This window comes from Mus caroli, chromosome 14 (genome assembly GCF_900094665.2).
Source record: "Mus caroli chromosome 14, CAROLI_EIJ_v1.1, whole genome shotgun sequence".
Lineage (NCBI taxonomy): Eukaryota > Metazoa > Chordata > Mammalia > Rodentia > Muridae > Mus > Mus caroli.
The window spans coordinates 12,919,411-12,937,528 of record NC_034583.1 but is presented as its reverse complement, the minus strand read 5'-3'; the positions used below and the strand labels follow the sequence as shown (position 1 = coordinate 12,937,528).

Below are 18,118 nucleotides of genomic sequence, written 5' to 3'. Positions count from 1 at the left end.
ACCCCACCCAACCTTGCCCCTTCAAACTTGCTCACCCCCAGCTCCACCCTGCCGTGCTTTGTGTCAATGTTTCCCCAAGCTTTTCCTGGGATGCTGCATGCCCAGGTTGTGGTCGTCAAGTCCTGGCCTTCAGGTCTCTGCTGGGCACTGGGATTGGAGGGAGAAGCTGTGGTTTCTACTTTCAATATCCAGGTCTCGCAGCAGATAAAAAGCATGTGCTTGAGCATGAAGACCCACCAGCATGAGCACACACCATATGTGTGTCTCCATCTCTGAGGATGTTGTGCCTACTCCTGGTCCTTCCTGCACCTTCAGGAATGCCTTTGGGCTGTGTTCTGGGGAAATGAGGAAGGTAAATGTAATGTGGATGGCTGGGGTGGGCCACCTGTATGTGTGTATGCCCCTGCCCTTGTTTAATCTACAGAGCCTTGCCAGGAGGAGCTGTGAGGCCAGGACTGTTTGCAGGAGAGGAGGTGCCTCTCTCACTGATAGGGCCTGTGGTGTGACAGATCTAGACCACAGCCACATTGGGTCTTTCCACCTCTTGACCTAAACACAGGGAGGGAACAGAAGTGTTTGCAGGGTGTTTCCTATCTCACCTAGGTGACCCCACCCGGTCTTCTAAAAAGCTTGCAGATGCAGGCTTTGTGCTCACCCTACCCTCCCTCCACCTTGCCTTTCCTAAGAGTCTGCAGAACCATTCACTTGACACCTTTATTCTGTCTCTTCCATGAACCTAGTACAGGGAGGGGCCCTCTCCATCCTCCTCCTCCATAGACAAATGTATGCCATCCCCTTTGTTGGATTGGAAACCAGGGCCGCTAAAGGCCTGCCACTAAGCTGGTGGCAGAACTGTCTTGCAGGGATGTCTAACCTGTTGGCATTGCGTGACATAATATGCAAATATGTGGGGCCAGATGCGTAGATTTCCTGGGATGCATCGACCTGTGGGCTGCAGGTTGGATGTTTCTGGTTGAGAGGCAAATTCAGGACAACGGAGCAGAACTGCTTGCAGGTCTGGCTGTGGGCCTTTCTTCACAGAGATAATTCTTAGCCCATTTCTAAACCTGCACATGTATGTTTGATATCCTTGTGTGTCCGTGCACGTTGGTGTATGTGAGTGTGCATGTGCCACCGTGCAGCCTGGGGGTTAATCCTTTCCTTTCACCTTTCTAGAGACAAGTCTTGTTCACTTCCTCGTGCAGCAGGCCAACTGGACTGTGAGCTTCTGGGAATTCTCCTGTCTCTGTCTCCCATCTCACTACTGCCTCAGGTGACCCTGTGAGGTGTGACTTGGTTTCTGGGATCAGAACTCTGCAGCACTCTGTGCCCTTATAACATTGCTTTTTTAAGTCACAGAGGTATTGATTATATTTTGGGGTGCAGAGCCTCCTTATGTTTCGCTTCTTCTCCTAACCTGCCCAACATGGCCCTCCCTGAGATCTGGGGACTAGCTTCCCTGCTGATGAGCGTTGGTGGAAGAAAAGGTAAATGTTAGTGGGGAAGCTCCCAGTGGCGCAGAAAGAAGGGTGGTTTTCTGGGCCAGGCTAGATCCTGGGGCAGAAGGGCTCCGACTGAGACCCACTCCTACCTCCAAACCCACTCCCCCAAGGATTTTCTCCACATTGGGCTCAGCTCCCCGAGAATCTGCATCCAGGGAGCTGTTGGTTGGCTGGTACCTCCTGCCCATCGGGGAGGTTGCAGGAGGTGATATACACTGAGGGCCCCTCTCTTTCCCAGCAACAGAACTTAAAAACTGTAAGGCTGGAAGAGCTTAGTTATTTAAGCAGCCTCCTGGAGCCAAGGCCCAGCCCTTTAGAGAAAGTTACACAACTTTGTCTAAGACATCTGTGCTTAAAAGGGGTGGGGAAGTGCAATGAAGAGCAATTACAGCTGGGGGGCAAGCAATTAAGGCAGGGAAGGCTTTGGGGGAAAGTGGCCTCAGAGGGCAGTCAGTCAGTCAAAGGTGTCACCACACCTGTTAGTGGCTCTCCAGGTCACCACCCAAGGCCTCTGGCAATAAATCCTCCCTCCCGGTGGCCTGGTGGGGTGGGATGGGGAGGTGATCTGTTGATCTTGAGATCTTAGGATTCTTTCTGCTGATCCTAGTAGGCCTTGCAGACAGGGGGCTTGAGGTCAGCCTTCCATGGGAGGTGTTTTACAGCCCCGCATGCCTGTAGCATGCACTTTGACAAAGACCTCTGAGGTTTATGTTGTCCCAATTCCTTTTTGAGATAGGGTCTCACTATGGTAGCCCTGGGTGGTCTTGAACTCTATGAAGATCTGACTGGCCTGGAACTCATTGAGCCTTCGGCCTCTAGAGTGTTGGAATTAAAGGCATATGCTACCACCATACCTGGTGACTTTGAGATCCACTGTTACAGATGACTTGGCAAGGGTGGCAAAGAGAGGCAGGCACACAGCAGCAATGAATGGTATGAGGTAAGGATTCTTGCACACAGTTGAATAACATAGCCAGGATTACCCAGCTAAGTGTCTGCTTGCACCCAGGCAAGTCTGGAGCCAGAGGGCTGCAAAGCTGCTCTTTTCAGAGACTTGCTAGTCCACAAAGCACTCTTTGGTTTCATGTTTTTGTGTGTTTTGAAATAGAGTCTCAGCCCAAGCTGGCTTTGAACCTCTACCCCGCAGAGTGCTGGGATTGCAAGCATGTACACCACCAAGACCATTTTCATTTGGTGCTGGTCATGGAGCTCAGAGCTTCATGCATGCTAGGCAAGCACTCTAGCTGAGCTACCCAGCCCTCTTCGGAGCCTTGTCTTCTCCACCCTCCCGGTTGCTCCTAGCTTCAGGAGTTGCCCTGAGCAATGCTCTTTGGAATTCTGATACTCCAGGTACCTTGTCCTGCCTAAATAGACGTGTGTGTGTGTGTGTGTGTGTGTGTGTGTGTGTGTGTGTGTGTGTTTACCACTTTAGGCATGAAAACTTTCAAATCAGGAAAACCTTGGTTATGCAAGAGCTGTCAACATTACCTATACCTCCAACTTGTTCCCTGCCCCCATTTACAACACCCCCAAGGGGCCCTTAGCCTTCATGCACCTGATCAGCTTCCTGTCCTTTGGCAAGACTGTGGGCCCCGGGGACAGTCAGAAAGGACCCATGAGAAAGAATTAAGGAGCTGGAGGGGGAGTGTAATCATTGTTTATTTGTGAAGTGTTGCCTGTCACCTCTCTCACTTAGACCTACACTTGGGACAGGCACTTCTACTTGGCCTCCCCAGGGTTAGTGACCCCTGCCCCCCCACATAGGACACATAGGTTAGTGCTCCAGAGAGAATCTTTAGTCTTTCCTCCAATGGCTCACATGCCATCCAGGCACAGCCCTGCCAGGGACAATTAGGTGACTTATAGTATGCTGAGGGCTGGGTGGGAGAAGAGAGCTTTATGGGTGTTTATTTTGGCCAGGGTGGCTTTGGGTCTACTATAGGGTTTGTGCTGCTCCCGTGCCCCATCCCCCAAGCAGGATGGAAGTAGGCACCTGTCCACAGACCCTGGAGTAGAATGAAGGACAGGCCCATTCCTCCCTATCATTGCTGTTCAAACAAAACTCATGTCCCCTGGGCTGTGGAATGCATCCTGCCAATGTTGGCTTTGGAAGGATGCCCTTTCCCTCCCATCATCCCTGCCCCCTCCAGAGCTGCCAAGGGGATAAGTGCTGAGCAGGCTAAGTGGAGCAGGCTGGTGTGGGAGTGTCTTGTCAGCACCCCCAAGGTAGGTAGCAGGAAGAGGGAGGTTGTCCTGATTAATAGCTTTTTTTCCATACACACCCAGTCCCCTCTCCTAGACTCTCAACTCAGCTCTATATCCATTGGAATGGCCCAGTGAGTGGGACTCACTAGCCTATGTTTGGGGAGCCTCATTTGCTGTGTGACTGGACCAGGCCATTGCACCTCTCTGAGCCAAAGACTTGCTCACCAAGGCCATTTAAACAGGGAGTGCCAGTTGTACGCTCAGTACTGGTCTAAAGGGCTGAGGGAATGAAAAGAGTACTAGATGCCATGTTCCTTCCTTTGAAGTCAGTGGGGCTTAGCAGGTGCTGGGGGTGGTTAACCATACAGTGTCGGAAGCAGGCAGGAGCATTGCAAACTGTAGCCACCATAGGCCCTCCCAGTAAGGAAATGAACGCAGCTTGGGATGTTATCCCTGGCATGGTGGTATCTCCTGATGCTGGGTCTGGGGGTTACCTTCCTTTGAGCCCCATCTCTCAGTACACTGCTCTGGAGTTTTGTCACAGCCGTTTTCTTTCCCACCTTCTCCACAGGGCTCTTGATTTGTGCCCTGTTGCATCTGAAACCCAGGACCCTGTAAGGAGGGTAATCATTAATGAACAACCATTAACGTTCCCCTCCGCCTCTTTGTCTGCCAGCAGCCCTCAAGGCTAGATGTAGTGCTGTCCCAGGTCTGTCCGTGGCAAATGTCAGTGTGCCCACCTTGGATCCAGAAGATGTCTAGACAGGCTCTCCCCATCCAGCAAGCACCCTGCAGCTGAGGGTACTCCGCCCCGCCCTCATCTCTTCAGCACTCTCTTGGCTAGGACAGTTTGTCTATCAGGCAGGTCCATAGGTTGCTGGTGAAGGTGTGTCAACGGCTACCTAGGATTTTGCCTGGATTGCCCTCCCACCCCCAGCAGAGGAGGTGCAAATTTAGTGTCATGGAGGACACTTTGGGGTCCAATCCTAGAAGGTTCTTGTGGCACTGGAGATGAGCAGAGGTGTGTTGTGACATTCTTGTGAAGCTCCAAGTCATCGGTCCCCCTGCTTGGTCTGTTGGGTGTCATTATGTATCTTTGTATTTGTTTGTTTTGAAGGCACCTGTGTTTATCGATCATCAAATTGGTATGCTTCAGCCTGTGGCGTGGCATACCCTGTCCAGACACTATGGAAGCCCTGAAGCCTGAATTACCCGGGGCACAGTGGTTTCCACTGAGTGAATTTTTAAAAGCAGGTTTGAGGTTCAAGCCACACTTCAGGTTTACAAAAACAAGCCAGGGAATGGCTGTAAGTTTAGCCCTGAGTCACGGAAACTCAATTTAAAAACAGAAGCTAGGCAGGGCCAAGCTTTGGGGACTGGATTATTGATGGCTTTTTCTCTTTCTGCCTGCACATTTTCTGTAATGCAGTTGTATTGTGTTTATAACAAAGAACTTGATTTTTTTATGGCATGGAATGCACATTCACCCGTTGCACACTGGCCGTTTTAAAGTATGGGGGAGCACAAGGCTGGTTTTAACAGAACGTTCTCTAAAGCCCCCTCAGTAGTCAGTGAACTCAGTAGTCAGTGGGAGAGAGGTCTTCAGTTCAGTTAACTAAAGTGTAACCTCTGGGAAGCGAGTGCTCAGAATGACAAGAACTTTCTAAAGCCGAGTAGCCTCTGAGGACTAATGCCATTCATTAGCAGTAGAGACTCAGGGCCTGGAGCACTCAGGGTTGGAGGTTTGAGACCAGGCTGGGGAGGTGGCTCCATTGTCTTAATTGAGTTCAGATTTCCACACCCATGAGAAAAGCCAGCCACAGCAGCGTGCGGCGTGTGCCTACAGTTCCAAGGCTGAGGAAGCAGGCTGCAGAGTTCCTGGGGCTTGTTGGCCGGCCCTGCTAGCCCACAGTGAGCACTAGGTTTATTGAGAGACCCTATCTGAAAAATAAAGGGAAAGTGATTGAGGAAGACACACCTGTGCACAGTGTACACACACACACACACACACACACTCACAAAAACAAGCACACAAAGACTGATCACCTGACCTAACACAGGCTAAAAAGAAGGCACACAGCTCCATTGTACAGCGAGCTGGCTATTACCTGGGTTGTTTGGTGTCTTGCTCAGGGGAGAGGACTCTCCTTCTGGAGGTCTGTAAACAAGTGGGGTCCTGACCTCTCTATGCCTCCAGCCCTGCCGAATTCCTTGGGGGCCCAAGAAATCTCACTGTGTGTTTGAGATTACCAGGAAACAGGATCTCAGGCAAGAGATGAAGTAGGCTATTGTGGCCTGTTGCCTGAGGCTTCGGTCAGCTTGACAGTCTAGGGAAGGCACACACATCTTAGGGGGAGATGCAGGTAGGGGGAGATGTTTGATATAGATTCTATAAGTGGGATATGCTGAGATGTGCGTTTACTTCTTAATATGATATCTGTCATTGAAGCTGTTTAAACGAATAAATGAAAGTTCAGATCGCATTGCTCAGTCCTTGGCTGGATTTCAAGCACTCAGTAGCCACATGAGACTGAACTGATGAGCCTGTCTCGTAGTGCAAAGTTCTGCTCGCTGGTCTGTTTTCTGTTGCTGGTAATGCAATACCACAGATGACTTTGTACTTTGTGAAGAGGTTTATTCTGGCTCAGTTCTGGCCCATGGTCAAGGGGCTGTGTCTGATGATGGGCTTCTTGTTGGCAGCATCCTGAGGTGGTGCATCATAGCCCATGCAGAAAAACAAGTATCAGAATGTGAGACTATGATGGTGTGTAGGGGCCCCACCCTGATGACTTTATCCAATCCTTATCCCCTCCCTTAGGCACAGCTCAGAAAGCCATCGTTGGATTAAATTTCCACCCTCTTAGCATCTCACCATGGGGATTAAATCTCAGCTTGTGAACCTTTGTGGGGGAGGGCACTTACATCATATCTAAGCCACAGGCGTACAGCACAAGGGTGCTGGTAATACCGCATATCTGAGTGTGCCTAGCCACCTGGTATTCCTGAACTAGGGAGGGCTGATAGCATATCCAAGACATCTTAGAAGATCCTAAAATGGGGAGAGGGGAGGTGAGATGGGCATGTGCTTTAAGTGGGTGGAGTCTATGGCTAAGTGATTGCCTCAGTCCTAGCTTATTCCTGTCTGGTTTGCTTTGTTTTATTTTTGAGACATATTCTTGCCATGTAGCCCAGGCTAGCTTTGGACTGGTGATCCTCCTGCTTCGTTCAGCCTCTTGAGTGTTAGGATAGCGGGCGTGTGTCACCGACTGCTCCTTGATGCCTCGCTGTCTTTGTGCTTTTCTTTCCCTGCTTCCAGCCTTTTGCTTTTCCTTGGAGGGGCCAGTGTGGCCCCAGGTACTGGCCTCGCTGCTGCTCGCTTGCTCTCTTGTTCTGTGACTTTTTTTTTTTTTTTTTTTTTGGTTTTTTCGAGACAGGGTTTCTCTGTATAGCCCTGGCTGTCCTGGAACTCACTTTGTAGACCAGGCTGTCCTGGAACTCAGAAATCCCCCTGCCTCTGCCTCTGCCTCTGCCTCCTGAGTGCTGGGATTAAAGGCATGTGCCACCACCGCCTGGCTTGTTCTGTGACCTCTTGTGGTATCTTTTTGCCTAACTTCCATCTGCCAGCCTAGGCTCTACCTTTGCCTGGCAGCAGATCCTCCTGGGCAGGCAGTGGCTTGTCCTGCCTGTGTTGTGCCCCTTTCTGGGCACATGGCTGTGGCTCAGCAAAGTTGTAAATGAATCAGTTGACTGTGTTCCAAGCTGCATGGGACAGGGAACAGCCGTGGCTCTGATCCCACCTTTGGGTTACATGGGTTAAGTGATTGCCCTGCATATGGGCGGGGTGCTGGTCCCTGCCTCGGCAAGGCATCTGCAGCAGCCAGACACAGTTGCCCCTTTGTCCCTCCATAGAGAGGAATGGCTCAGAGTCCCCTGGGGAGAATGGACGTGAAAAGAAAGGCCTCCTGTTCTCCCATCTCTCCCTGTTTTTCCCTGGATTGACCAGAAGCCCCATGTTAGAATGGGGAGGGCCAAGGGCCCTGAAGAGGGCAGGATGAGTCATGAAGCCTGATGCTGGGTTGTAGTTCTATTATTGTTGAAATTTTCTGTGTATGATGTTTTGCCTGCATGTATGTCTGTGTGCCACCTGTGTACCTGGTCCCCCAGAAAACCTAAGAGGGGATTGGATTCCCCGAAACTGGAGTTGACAGGTGATGGTGAGCTGCCATATGTGTGCTGGGAATCAAACCCAGGTCCTTTGGAAGAGCGGCCAGTGCTGCTCACTTCCTGAGCCGTCTCTCCAGCCTCTAGGGTAGTTTTTAAGTGACTCCTGTCCCAGCTCCAGCCCGGGGACTCTGCTTTAGCAGATGTGAGGATAGATGGCCCCTCTGGCAATTCCAAGAAAGTCCTTCCTGCTGCTCTGTTGGAAAACAGCTCACAGGAGGACATCTGCTTCTCTGTTTGACCCACAGGTGACTTGGGAATACCGATGACATTTGTTCTTTCTTCTGTTGGTCATCCATGACAACACCCAGCCCAACTTTCCCCACAACCCCTAACGTATAGACCGCAAGTTTGTGGTTGAGAAACATCTTCCTGGCTTCATCATTGCTGTGGACCCTTTTGAAATGCTGAGAGGACTCTATTCTGTGAGCTGGCGGGAGGTGTTAGTATTTGTAGTCTCTCTCTCTCTGGCTTTTCATGACAGGGTTTTTTCTATGTAACCCTGGCTGTCCTGGAACTCACTCTTTAGATCAGGCTGTCCTCAAATTTAGAGATCTGCCTCCTGAGAGCTGGGATTAAAGGCGTTAAAGTTGTGTATTTTATAAATGAAGAAATGGAAGCCATGATTGGGGGACGAGGCAATAGCTGGCATGGACAGACCTGTCTGTCTGAATGTTCACCACTCAGTAGGTAGCATGAGGTGTTGCTAGGTTCTGGGAAGGGGGATAAGGACTTAAACAATATGAGGAATATTTTGTTTGTTTGTTTGTTGCTTATTATGTAGCCTTGTCTGTCCTTGAACTTGGGGGAACTCCTGCCTCGTTCTCCTGAGTTCTGGGGTGATGTGTGTGGCCCGTGCTGGTATGGAGGAATAAAATGTTCTTGCTTAACAACACAGCGTGCACTTAGAAGACTGAGGCAAGAAGATCACAGAACGTGGGGCCAGTGAATTGTGGGCCAGTCTGCACTACCTAGTGAGACCTTGTTTAAGAAAAACAAAATAACAACAAAAGCATCTACAGCTCTTGGGAGAAGGAAAGAGGACAGTGTGCGAGCTGGGCAGGGTCCTGCTTACTTCTGGCCCCTAGTGTTAGCAGTAGGCCCCTGTCTTTGGTAACATTCTTGTGCTAGCCAGCAGAGGTTTCCATTTCCTGTTGTCCAGCTTGTCCCTGGTCCCTGGTTAGTGAGGGTGGGAGATTTCTTCGGCTCCTACCACAACCCTTACCTCAGCCTGACCCTTATGTCCTGGAGGGGCCCTGGCTGTGTTTTTCCATCACCTCAGTACAGAATGGCACTTTGCTTAACCTGGTCACATCCTACACTGTATTTGGCCTGTGATGATCAGTGGACAGAAGACCATTCATGCAGGGTAGAAAAGCAAAGTCAGCTATTCTGGGGAGGCTATCTGCTTTCCCACATGCCTGAGTGGTGGGGCCACTTTTCCTCACACTGGGGTTCCTCTGTATGTCATCCCTGTAGTCAGAACCCCTGTGGTGAGATTTGAGAGGGAGAGCCTATTTGGGGTCATCATCCCTTGTATCTTATCCAATGGTTTTGGGGTTGTAGGGTATCATGGTCTCAAGGTGTGACCCAAGTCTTCTAGTGGGTTGACTCCAGGTCTCAGAAGCCATTGAGGCAGAGAAAGCATTCCTCACGGCGCCTCCTCCTGACCCACAGAGTGCTGTCCATGCTAAGATGCCTGTGCCCGGTTCCTGGCAGTTTCTTGTACAATTTATTCCAGAGAGGATGGAGGCCAGCTGTTGTCTGTCTCCAGCCAGTGACTAAAGTAGAGGAAATGGGCTTGGACCACAGCCGGGGGGTGAGGTGGGGGTGGGGTCAGGTTAGAGTCAGGCAATAAGGAAAGGGTTTCGTGACAGGTGGTTGGCTCTCAGAAGGAGCCAGCAGGGAGCTTTGTGGAGTTGGCAAGATCATGCTTGGAGCATAGATGAATGACAGACAGCCTCTCTAGCACCCGTGTAGGCTTTTATTTTTTTAATTAGTGAAAAGGTTTACAGTTTAACCACTGGTCATCTTAAATTATAATCAGTGGTCTGCTTCAAAACCCCTTATCATCAGAAACCCAGCCTTTAAGGATGTGCTTAGTTATTCATTATCCAGGCTGACAGCTACAGGTAGAAGCAGGGATATATATGCCCGTGGGGTGGGAAAGCTTGCCACATTGTGACATTGTGAGAGACACAGTGGGACAGAGTTCAACCACACTTCTCCAGGGGTTAGGGATAACTTGGAAGCAGCATGTGCTGGGCCAGGAGCCGGCATCCTCCTGGGGAGGCAGGAGCTTAGATACCCTTCTAGGCAAGAGTCCTCAGAACAGGACCGCTGCCACCAGAACCTGGATGCTACAGGGATCTGGAAGAACTGCCTCTCCTCTTCCAGGAGAACCTGAGGTAATGGCGTGCACCAAGAGACCTGTGGACCTTCAGCCAGCCACCCGGGATATCCCTCACTCAGCCCCACCCTCCCCTCCCCACCCAGTCTCTTACCTTTGGAATCGAGTTCCAAAGTCGACAAGGAATTGACTCAATGGGCCAGGACCTCTGTGTAGGAGGAAAGCCATTGGGGCCTGGAACCAGGTACCACCCCCTGCACTAGTGGTACGCCCTGCCCACCTCAGCCATGAGGGCACTCACATCATGCCCCGGCAGGCAGGTATCCCAGAAACCCCATCATTCCTTTGTTAATATGGGATGCTATCCAACAGGTTCTGCTTTGGGTTTCATAGTGTGAGTGACATCTGCATCTCAGCGCCGACCCATTCAGGCAATATTCAGAGTGAGCTAGATAAACAGATGCCCAACAGCATGATGACGTGTGATGAAGGACTGACTGGAAGGAGGACCGGAGAAGGTGGTAGTGAAGGTGAAACCTGATTGAAGGAAGATCATGAGTCCTGGGCAGGGGCCTACAGGAACACACAAGTGGAAATCCACCGAGCTGGAGCCACTGTCCCCATCTCTGCTCTTCAGGGTGGTGATGGTCAGAGGCAGTGTCTCACACAGCTGTCACTGCCCTCAGAACAGAGGCCTCTCTCAGACCTTTCGATTTGTGTGTAGAAGATCCATGGCTACTCGGTGTTTCTTCCCCCGTACCCACTTTCAGAACATGCTGGGTGCCTGGCACTGTAATTCCTACGCTAGCCCAAGTGGAATCATGGTCCTCCTAGTTCACAGATATGGATAATTAAACCTGTCCAGATGTTAAGGTATGTCCCGGTGTCCTGCTTGTGACACGAGGGCCTGGGATGTCTGCTCCAAAGTCAGGATCTTTGCCCTTGATTTGCTCCCAAGGGAGGGTCCCAAACTTGGCACTTGGGGACTTTGAAGTGAACTTCTAGACACACATGTTCAGGGCAGACCTGGGCTACAGAGGCCGGGAAGCAAGCGTGCACGCAGCAGGGCAGCTGAGCTGCAGGTGAGCCAGCTCTTTCCTAGGTTGTCTGCCGTGGATGGGGAGTTGACCAGTCAGCAGTTCCCACGGTGACCTTCAAGGTGCTGTTTTTAGAAACCTTGAGCAATGGCTTCCTGTGGTCACTCCTTCCATCTCTCCTCAAGGTCGGACTGAATTGAATAAAGTGGGGAGCCTAAGTGTGCACGAACCCTAAAGATGTAGTCAAGATTAGATAAGTCATATCCACCGCAGCTCTCCTCCCACTTTCTCCATAATTCCCCCCAACATGTGGCCTGCCTGCTATCATGTCCCCCTAATTAGTGTTATCTGTGTGCACATGGGCAACCTACAGGGAGCCACAATCCCTAAGAAAAGTAATCCCTCCTTCCCTAGCAGGCATGAGCTGCCCAGCTCCTCAGCTAGGGCGGATGGAAGCCATGCTGGAGTTACCATCGTGGCTGTGAGTCCCTGAGTGTAACAGCCATGCGCCAACCTCGAGACAGCACTTCTTGGCATTCATCTGCCTCTGACCCTCTTTTATAGTATTCTCTGCACAGTTCTTGCTCTGCAGTAGGTGACAGGTGACATTCTCCAACACAGTACCAGGGTTGACACTGGAGAATCAGGTTTTTCTGTGGAAAGGGACTCTCCCTTTGGCTTCTTATGGCTCTGCCACCAGCTTGCTTGTGTGGTTTCAAGCATGTCACCGACCCCCTCAACAGATTCCTCACATATAAATAGTAAGAGAGGTGTCTAGGGCTCTCTGGGTATTCTGGCTCCCCTTGAAGGGTCTTCTGCAGAGAGAGGACTGGTGTCTGCTGTATGGAGGAGAGGGAGATGCTGACTGCTCCTACAGTTTGGCACGGAGAGTGAGGGCACAGGACTGAAAGGCCTACCTGTTTGTCTGGAACAGATACATTCAGTACAGGGGCTCTTCTCAGAGCCCTAAACCACCCTTGGAAGGAAACCTCTCTCGCTTGTAAAGCACATCCTGAGCCTGGTAGGCCTGTGAGGCCTAACTGAAGCCATTACCCTCTTGGCGTTGGTCAGAGCAGAGAGATGCCAGGCACTTTGGGTTGTGGATCCTGGATATGGAAAGGGATGAAGTCACAAACCCAAGGTCCAGTATATACTAGCACAGGGCAGGGATGAAGTCACAAACCCAAGGTCCAGTATATACTAGCACAGGGCAGGGATGAAGTCACAAACCCAAGGTCCAGTATATACTAGCACAGGGCAGGGACTTGGGCCACTGGGGAGGGCAGTGGTGGTTAATTGAGGCTCAGAGGTGCTGCAGGGAGGTGAAAGATGCCCTTCTTTTCTTGTCTTGTTGGCCACAGGTAAATTCTAAGAGCTTCACTCCAGAGGGCCCAGCTGGTGTGCATGTTTGGGAGGGAAGGGCCCTTTCCTGTTCCCCAAGGCCAGTTCTTGGGCAAGCAGCTGTGTTCTGTGACTGCATCCATACACAGGGAATTCCAGCCCTCCAGGTGCCCCAGCATCCTTGCTGACATTCCATCCTGAGGCTGACCCCCTCCAGCCTTTCACTATACTCCTGGCTCAGCCAGCCCCTGCCAAACTCCGCTCTACATTCATGGGAGGAGTGCTGGCTGCCAGGAACAGGGCAGGTGACCATCTCCCAGGCTGAGAACAATGGGGACATAGCCACCTGCCTTGTTTTCTTTGTCCCTTCCAAGTGAGGACAGGGTTCCCAGGCCTGTGAAAGTCGGAAACCCAGAAGGAACTGCTAAAACCCTGCCGCTCCCTTTTGGCACAGATGTGCTCCCGGGAGTTCGAGAGAGCGTGAGACCTAGGCTGTGTCTCTGAGCGCGCCACAGAGCCTGCTGAGAGACAGCCCAGCGAGGGTAGCAGGGGAATCCCAAAGGTGGGTGAGAGGACATTCACACAGTGCTGCCTGGGAGGGTGTGGGGGAGGAGGGGGCAGACTTTAATCCCTTGGGTTCAGGGTAGCTATTGGAAAATTGCTTGGGAGGATGGGGAAGACGATTTAGTCAGTAAATGTGGAGAACCTAGGTTCACATCCAGTACTCAAGTGGAAATCCAGGTACAGAGAGACATGCGTGCTCCTCTAATGCGCCCAGCGTAACTGAATCTGTGAGATCCGGGTTCAGCCAGAGACCCTGTCTAAAAAAGTTAAGGTGGAGAGGAACTAAGGAACACTCCAGAGGACGGTCGGTCTCTGGTCTCCACATGCACACATGTGCATATTCATGTTTACACAAACACACCACTTGCACATGAAAATTGGCTATGTAGTTGTTGTTAGCATCCCCTGGGAAAGCCTTTAAACATCACTTTTCCAGTTCAGGCCCTGACTTTCTCTAGGGGCTAAGACGAAGCTAAAGGCTCCCCCTTCCCTATGTTAAGGCACTGTCCAGGTCAAGAAGCCACAGAACAGTCATTTTCCTTTGTGGTTTCACTTTCTACAATTTCTGATTACCTATGGTCAGTTGCGGTCCAGAAGTATTCAACAGAAAATTCCAGAAGTAATTCATGAACGCGAACTAACTAACTTGTGAGTCACATGATGAAAATTCATGCTCTTGGCCGCTTCCTGCCTGGGACATGAATCATCCCTTCTCATCCAGTGTATCCACACTGTGTCTGCTACCTACCCATAGCTCAGTCACTGTGTTATGTTGCCATGGTACCGGTATCACTGGTCCAAGAAATACACAGCTCCCTGTTTTCTAGCATCTACTATGCTGTCTTGGAAAACACCTGCACGGATTGTTAATGCTAGCATGGATAAGTAGGATAGGTCTATAGTGCCCCAATGCATGCAGAGAGTAAATGTGTCATTTCCCACCCTGACCCTCACAGGCTGCTCCAGTCTCTGGGTCTGTGCATCTCACTGCATGGCCACCATGGCAGCGCACTCTCGCGGGTGCGTGTGCCTGTGCGTGTGTTCGAGCGCGCGTGCGTGTAGCCTCTCTCACCTGTGCTCCGGCTGGTTGCTTCTGCAGTGGGTGAAGGAACAGCAGGCTGGGTGGGCACTGGACACACACTCCTTCAAAGACAAAATATGAGTCTAGACAGGAAAGGGGCCTTCCCTCCAGTGTGAGCTGGGTTGAGGAAGACAGAAGGCAAACTGGTCCTGGCTATGGGAGCAGGGCTAAGGCTCAATAAATTTTGATGCTGATAGCAATATATTTTAAACATGCTTAAGAGAAGGGATAGGCGAGGAAAGGCGCTGGTCTGAGCAGTAGAAAACTGGTATTTTAGGAGGTTGTGGTCAGATCTTGTTTTGTAGAGAAGACGTGGGCAGAAAGGCTAAGGGTTCCTAGAGAGTCTCCGTTCTTGGTATGCTCTAACAGCCAAGCACACTGAGGAAGGAACAACGTGGTGTGGCCCTCCCCTGGGCCATCCATCATCTGCCCCAAAGGGAATGCTATTCATCATCTGTCCTCTCTCTGGATAAGGCAAGGCTGCTGTGAGCTGGGCCTCCAGTGGGCTCAGGGAGGGAGTTGGTACTAATGGGCTCTTGCCTATACCTCGCTCTGAACTATGGCTGCCCTCTGAGCCTCACCCCAGTCACCCTGAGTTGGGGAGAAGGCAGTGAAGAAATACCAGGAATTCCTTATCCCTGCCCTATTCCCCCTGCTCGAGCTCCACAGCTCCCACTCCATGCCAGCCTGCACTAAAGGCAGCTGCTAATGTTTTTTGTTTTGTTCTGTTTTTCATTTTGCTTTGAGAGAAATGGTGTGTGTTTTTGAAATAGGGTCTTGATGTCCAGGTTGGCCTTGAACTTGTGACTCTCCTCATACTTCTCCTGGACTGTAAGAATGTAGGTGTGTGTCAATCTGTGGACACGTGTCTGCAGGGCTTGGTATTTTAAGCTTAAACTTGGTTCCTTGGACAGTGCAGCCTGGTCTTGAGAGCCCCTGCCTCACAGTGGCTCTGTATTGTCAAAATCTTAGTTTCATCTAATATAAGCAAGCCTTACACTTCTTCCCCAACCCCAAGTTAACATTGAGAAAATAATGCAAGAGGTAGAGTTGACCTGGCCTGGTCTGCAGTGGAGATGCTGGCGTGTGTGTGTGTGTGTGTGTGTGTGTGTGTTGGGGTGCTCATGTACTTGTGTGTGTATGACAGCCAGAAGACCCACCTCACTGAGACTGGTCTTAGTGGTGCTCTCAAGTTCACTCACTGATGGACTAGGCTGGCTCACCAGTAAGCTACTGGATCTTTCTGCCTCCACCTCCCCATTGAGATCACAGGCTTGTGTCACCTGCAGGACTTTTTACATAGATGGTGAAGATGGAATGAGTCCAGGTTCTGTCCCATGCTTGCACCCCAAGCTTTTCACTGACCAAGCTATCTCTAGCCATTCCAAGATATTCTTATATGTCCATAAATCCCAGTGGGGATTATCAGATTGAATGGATGCCAGCTGATCAGCTGGGCACACTAACATTCCCTCATCTCCCACCCTGATTCCTAAGTAGCTTTGGCATATGCGGGATGGTTTGGGGTCTCCCTCCTTTGACCTATGCCTGTCTGTAGCTTTAAAAATTTGACAGGCGTTGTACTCAGTAGGCACAAACTACAAATGTTTACCTGGCATGTATCTAGCTGTTAACTTTTGTACAGAGAACCCCTCCATTTATCATGGGGTCTTCATCCACCTTTGGCTTCCCACTTGGGAGGGGATTGTGTTAGAGACATGGACAGCAAGTGACTGTGAGACCAGTGTCAGGCAGACTTTTGTTGACTGTGAAGCTTGAAACAGTAGGAGGGTGGGGAGTGAGGAATTAAGTTCAGAGAAGTTGCCATCTGTCCCCTCCTGTCCTCCACCTCACCTGGGGAGTGCAGCACTAACCCCTATTCACCTAGACAGCCTGCTCTGTTGCTTAGTTGAATGGCAAACTATTAGGGATGGCCCAGAACTGGAGGCAGGGGAAGATTAGGTTTCCTTCTGAAGGTAAGGATACTTTATATGTACCTGAGTTTCTTCCTGCCCATCACACCAAACTATGGAGACTTAGTGCTCTCTCCATGTGGTCTGAGGAAGCCAAGTGATAAGAGGCTTAGGGAGGGAAAGGCTTCTCATTGTCCTCCCTTCTAGGCATGGGCTGTGAACTTCTAGTCCTGTCCAGGGTTTGCCTCCTGTCCTTTTTGTTTGTTTTCTTGTTTTGGGGTTTTTTTTTTTTTTTTTTTTTTGTTTTTTTTTTTTTTTTTTGAGACAGGGTTTCTCTGTGTAGCTCTGACTGTCCTGGAACTCACTCTGTAGACCAGGCTGGCCTCGAACTTAAATCCTCCTGCCTCTGCCTCCCAAGTGCTGGGATTAAAGGCGTGCGCCACCACTACCTGGCTGGGCAAGTTGGGATCTCATGTCTACAGTGTCTGTACTCCTGATTTAGACAAAGATAGATGAGCTACCATGCTGATGGCAGGCGCACTTGGCCAGCCCTCACGGGGGCCTGGATGCTCCTCTTGTGTTCAGAAGATGCAGGCCAAGAGCAGCCAAGTACTTTACCCAAGCCTTGTTGCTAGCCTTTGGGAGACCCTGCCCAGCTCAATCCCAGGTAGGTCCAACTGGTTCTGTGTATAGACAGCCTGTATCTGAGATGGCTCAGCTTGTCATCGCCGCAGTGGACTGTCTGTGGCTAGGGGTGAGTGCATTTGGAGAGGAGAGGTTGGCAAAGAGTCAGTGAAGTGGCCATCAGTCAACGTGGACTTCTATACTCCCTTTCCTGTTCTCGCTATATAGCCATTGCCTTTGTGAGGGTTTCCGGAGGTGACCGGTGTCCTTCCTGCAGGAAGGACAACCTGGTTACCCCATGGGTATTCCCCTAGCGCAGCCATTGCATGCCCTGTTGCCTTTCCTCTGGCTCTTTCTGCCCCTCTAACCCTCATCCCCTCTCTAGCCTGGCTCCTTCCCTTCCCTTAGGCTGGGTGCACAGTCCCTTGGTCTTCCCAAGCCCAGTGCTCAGCTCTATCCCGAACACCCACTGCTTCTCTCTACTTTGTTGCAGATAAAACTGTTTAAAACCCAACTACAGCCAGGTATGGTGGAGCAAGTCTTCAGTCCCAGCACTGAGATGCAGGGGCAGGTGGATCTCTGTATAAATTTGAGGCCCACTTGGTCTATATAGGAAGTTCCAGACCAGCCACAGCCATACAATGAGTCCCTATCTTAAAAGAATAAAACAACTTTAGAATAATGCTCAAAGATGTTGGGGTGTGTGGGCATTTGAAGACAAATGAGCCGCGGCTAGAGTACCCCATTCTTCATTCAAATTCACTTAACAGGAGCAGGCAGTCAGTCGTGCGGCAATTTCTCTCTGTGAGGCAGAGACCTAAGCTCCAGGTATACAAAGCCTCTTCTTGGAGTTTATACTACAGGGAACTCTTTTTTTCCTGGTGACATTTAACATTTCCTTTGTGATTGTCTGAGGCAATGTGTTATAAATCTGACTTCATTCTACTAAACAGCTTACCCAGTGTTCTATCTTCTCCCTCTGTATTGTAGCGGTCCTGCCTGAGTTCACATCCCAGCTCTGCCACTTACCTTGGACTGGACCCTGCTTTCTTATCTTTAAAATAGGCTAAGGGTCCTTGCTTTACAAGACCTAGCCATTCCGTGAGAGAAGTGTTTTAAGTACTGTGATCAGTACCTGTCCCCATATGTGCCCAACTATCACTTCAGCAGCTACACAGTTAAGAGGTGGTGTCTGGAAAAGCCACAGAAAGGAGGCTGATAATGGCTTCAGTATTTGAGGTCTTAAGCACCGTGGACAGGTGAGGTGACTTTCCAGAACA

The 18,118-nt window shown here is 50.6% G+C and overlaps 1 protein-coding gene across 4 annotated transcripts in view; it reads left to right on the top strand.

Annotated features, from left to right (window-relative positions):
- Positions 1-18,118, top strand: part of Kcnk5 (potassium two pore domain channel subfamily K member 5) — a 42,886-nt gene that overhangs the window by 12,311 nt on the left and 12,457 nt on the right. The window contains exon 1 of one of the 4 annotated variants that reach the window (XM_029469014.1): positions 2,911-3,728. The exons of 2 other annotated variants lie outside the window; for them this stretch is intronic. In XM_029469014.1, the coding sequence (XP_029324874.1) occupies positions 3,519-3,728 (210 nt within the window). In that variant the 5' untranslated portion in view covers positions 2,911-3,518. Of the gene's footprint in view, positions 1-2,910; positions 3,729-9,781; positions 10,337-18,118 lie in introns of those variants that run through there. One more of the 4 variants, XM_029469013.1, reaches the window with a different exon arrangement.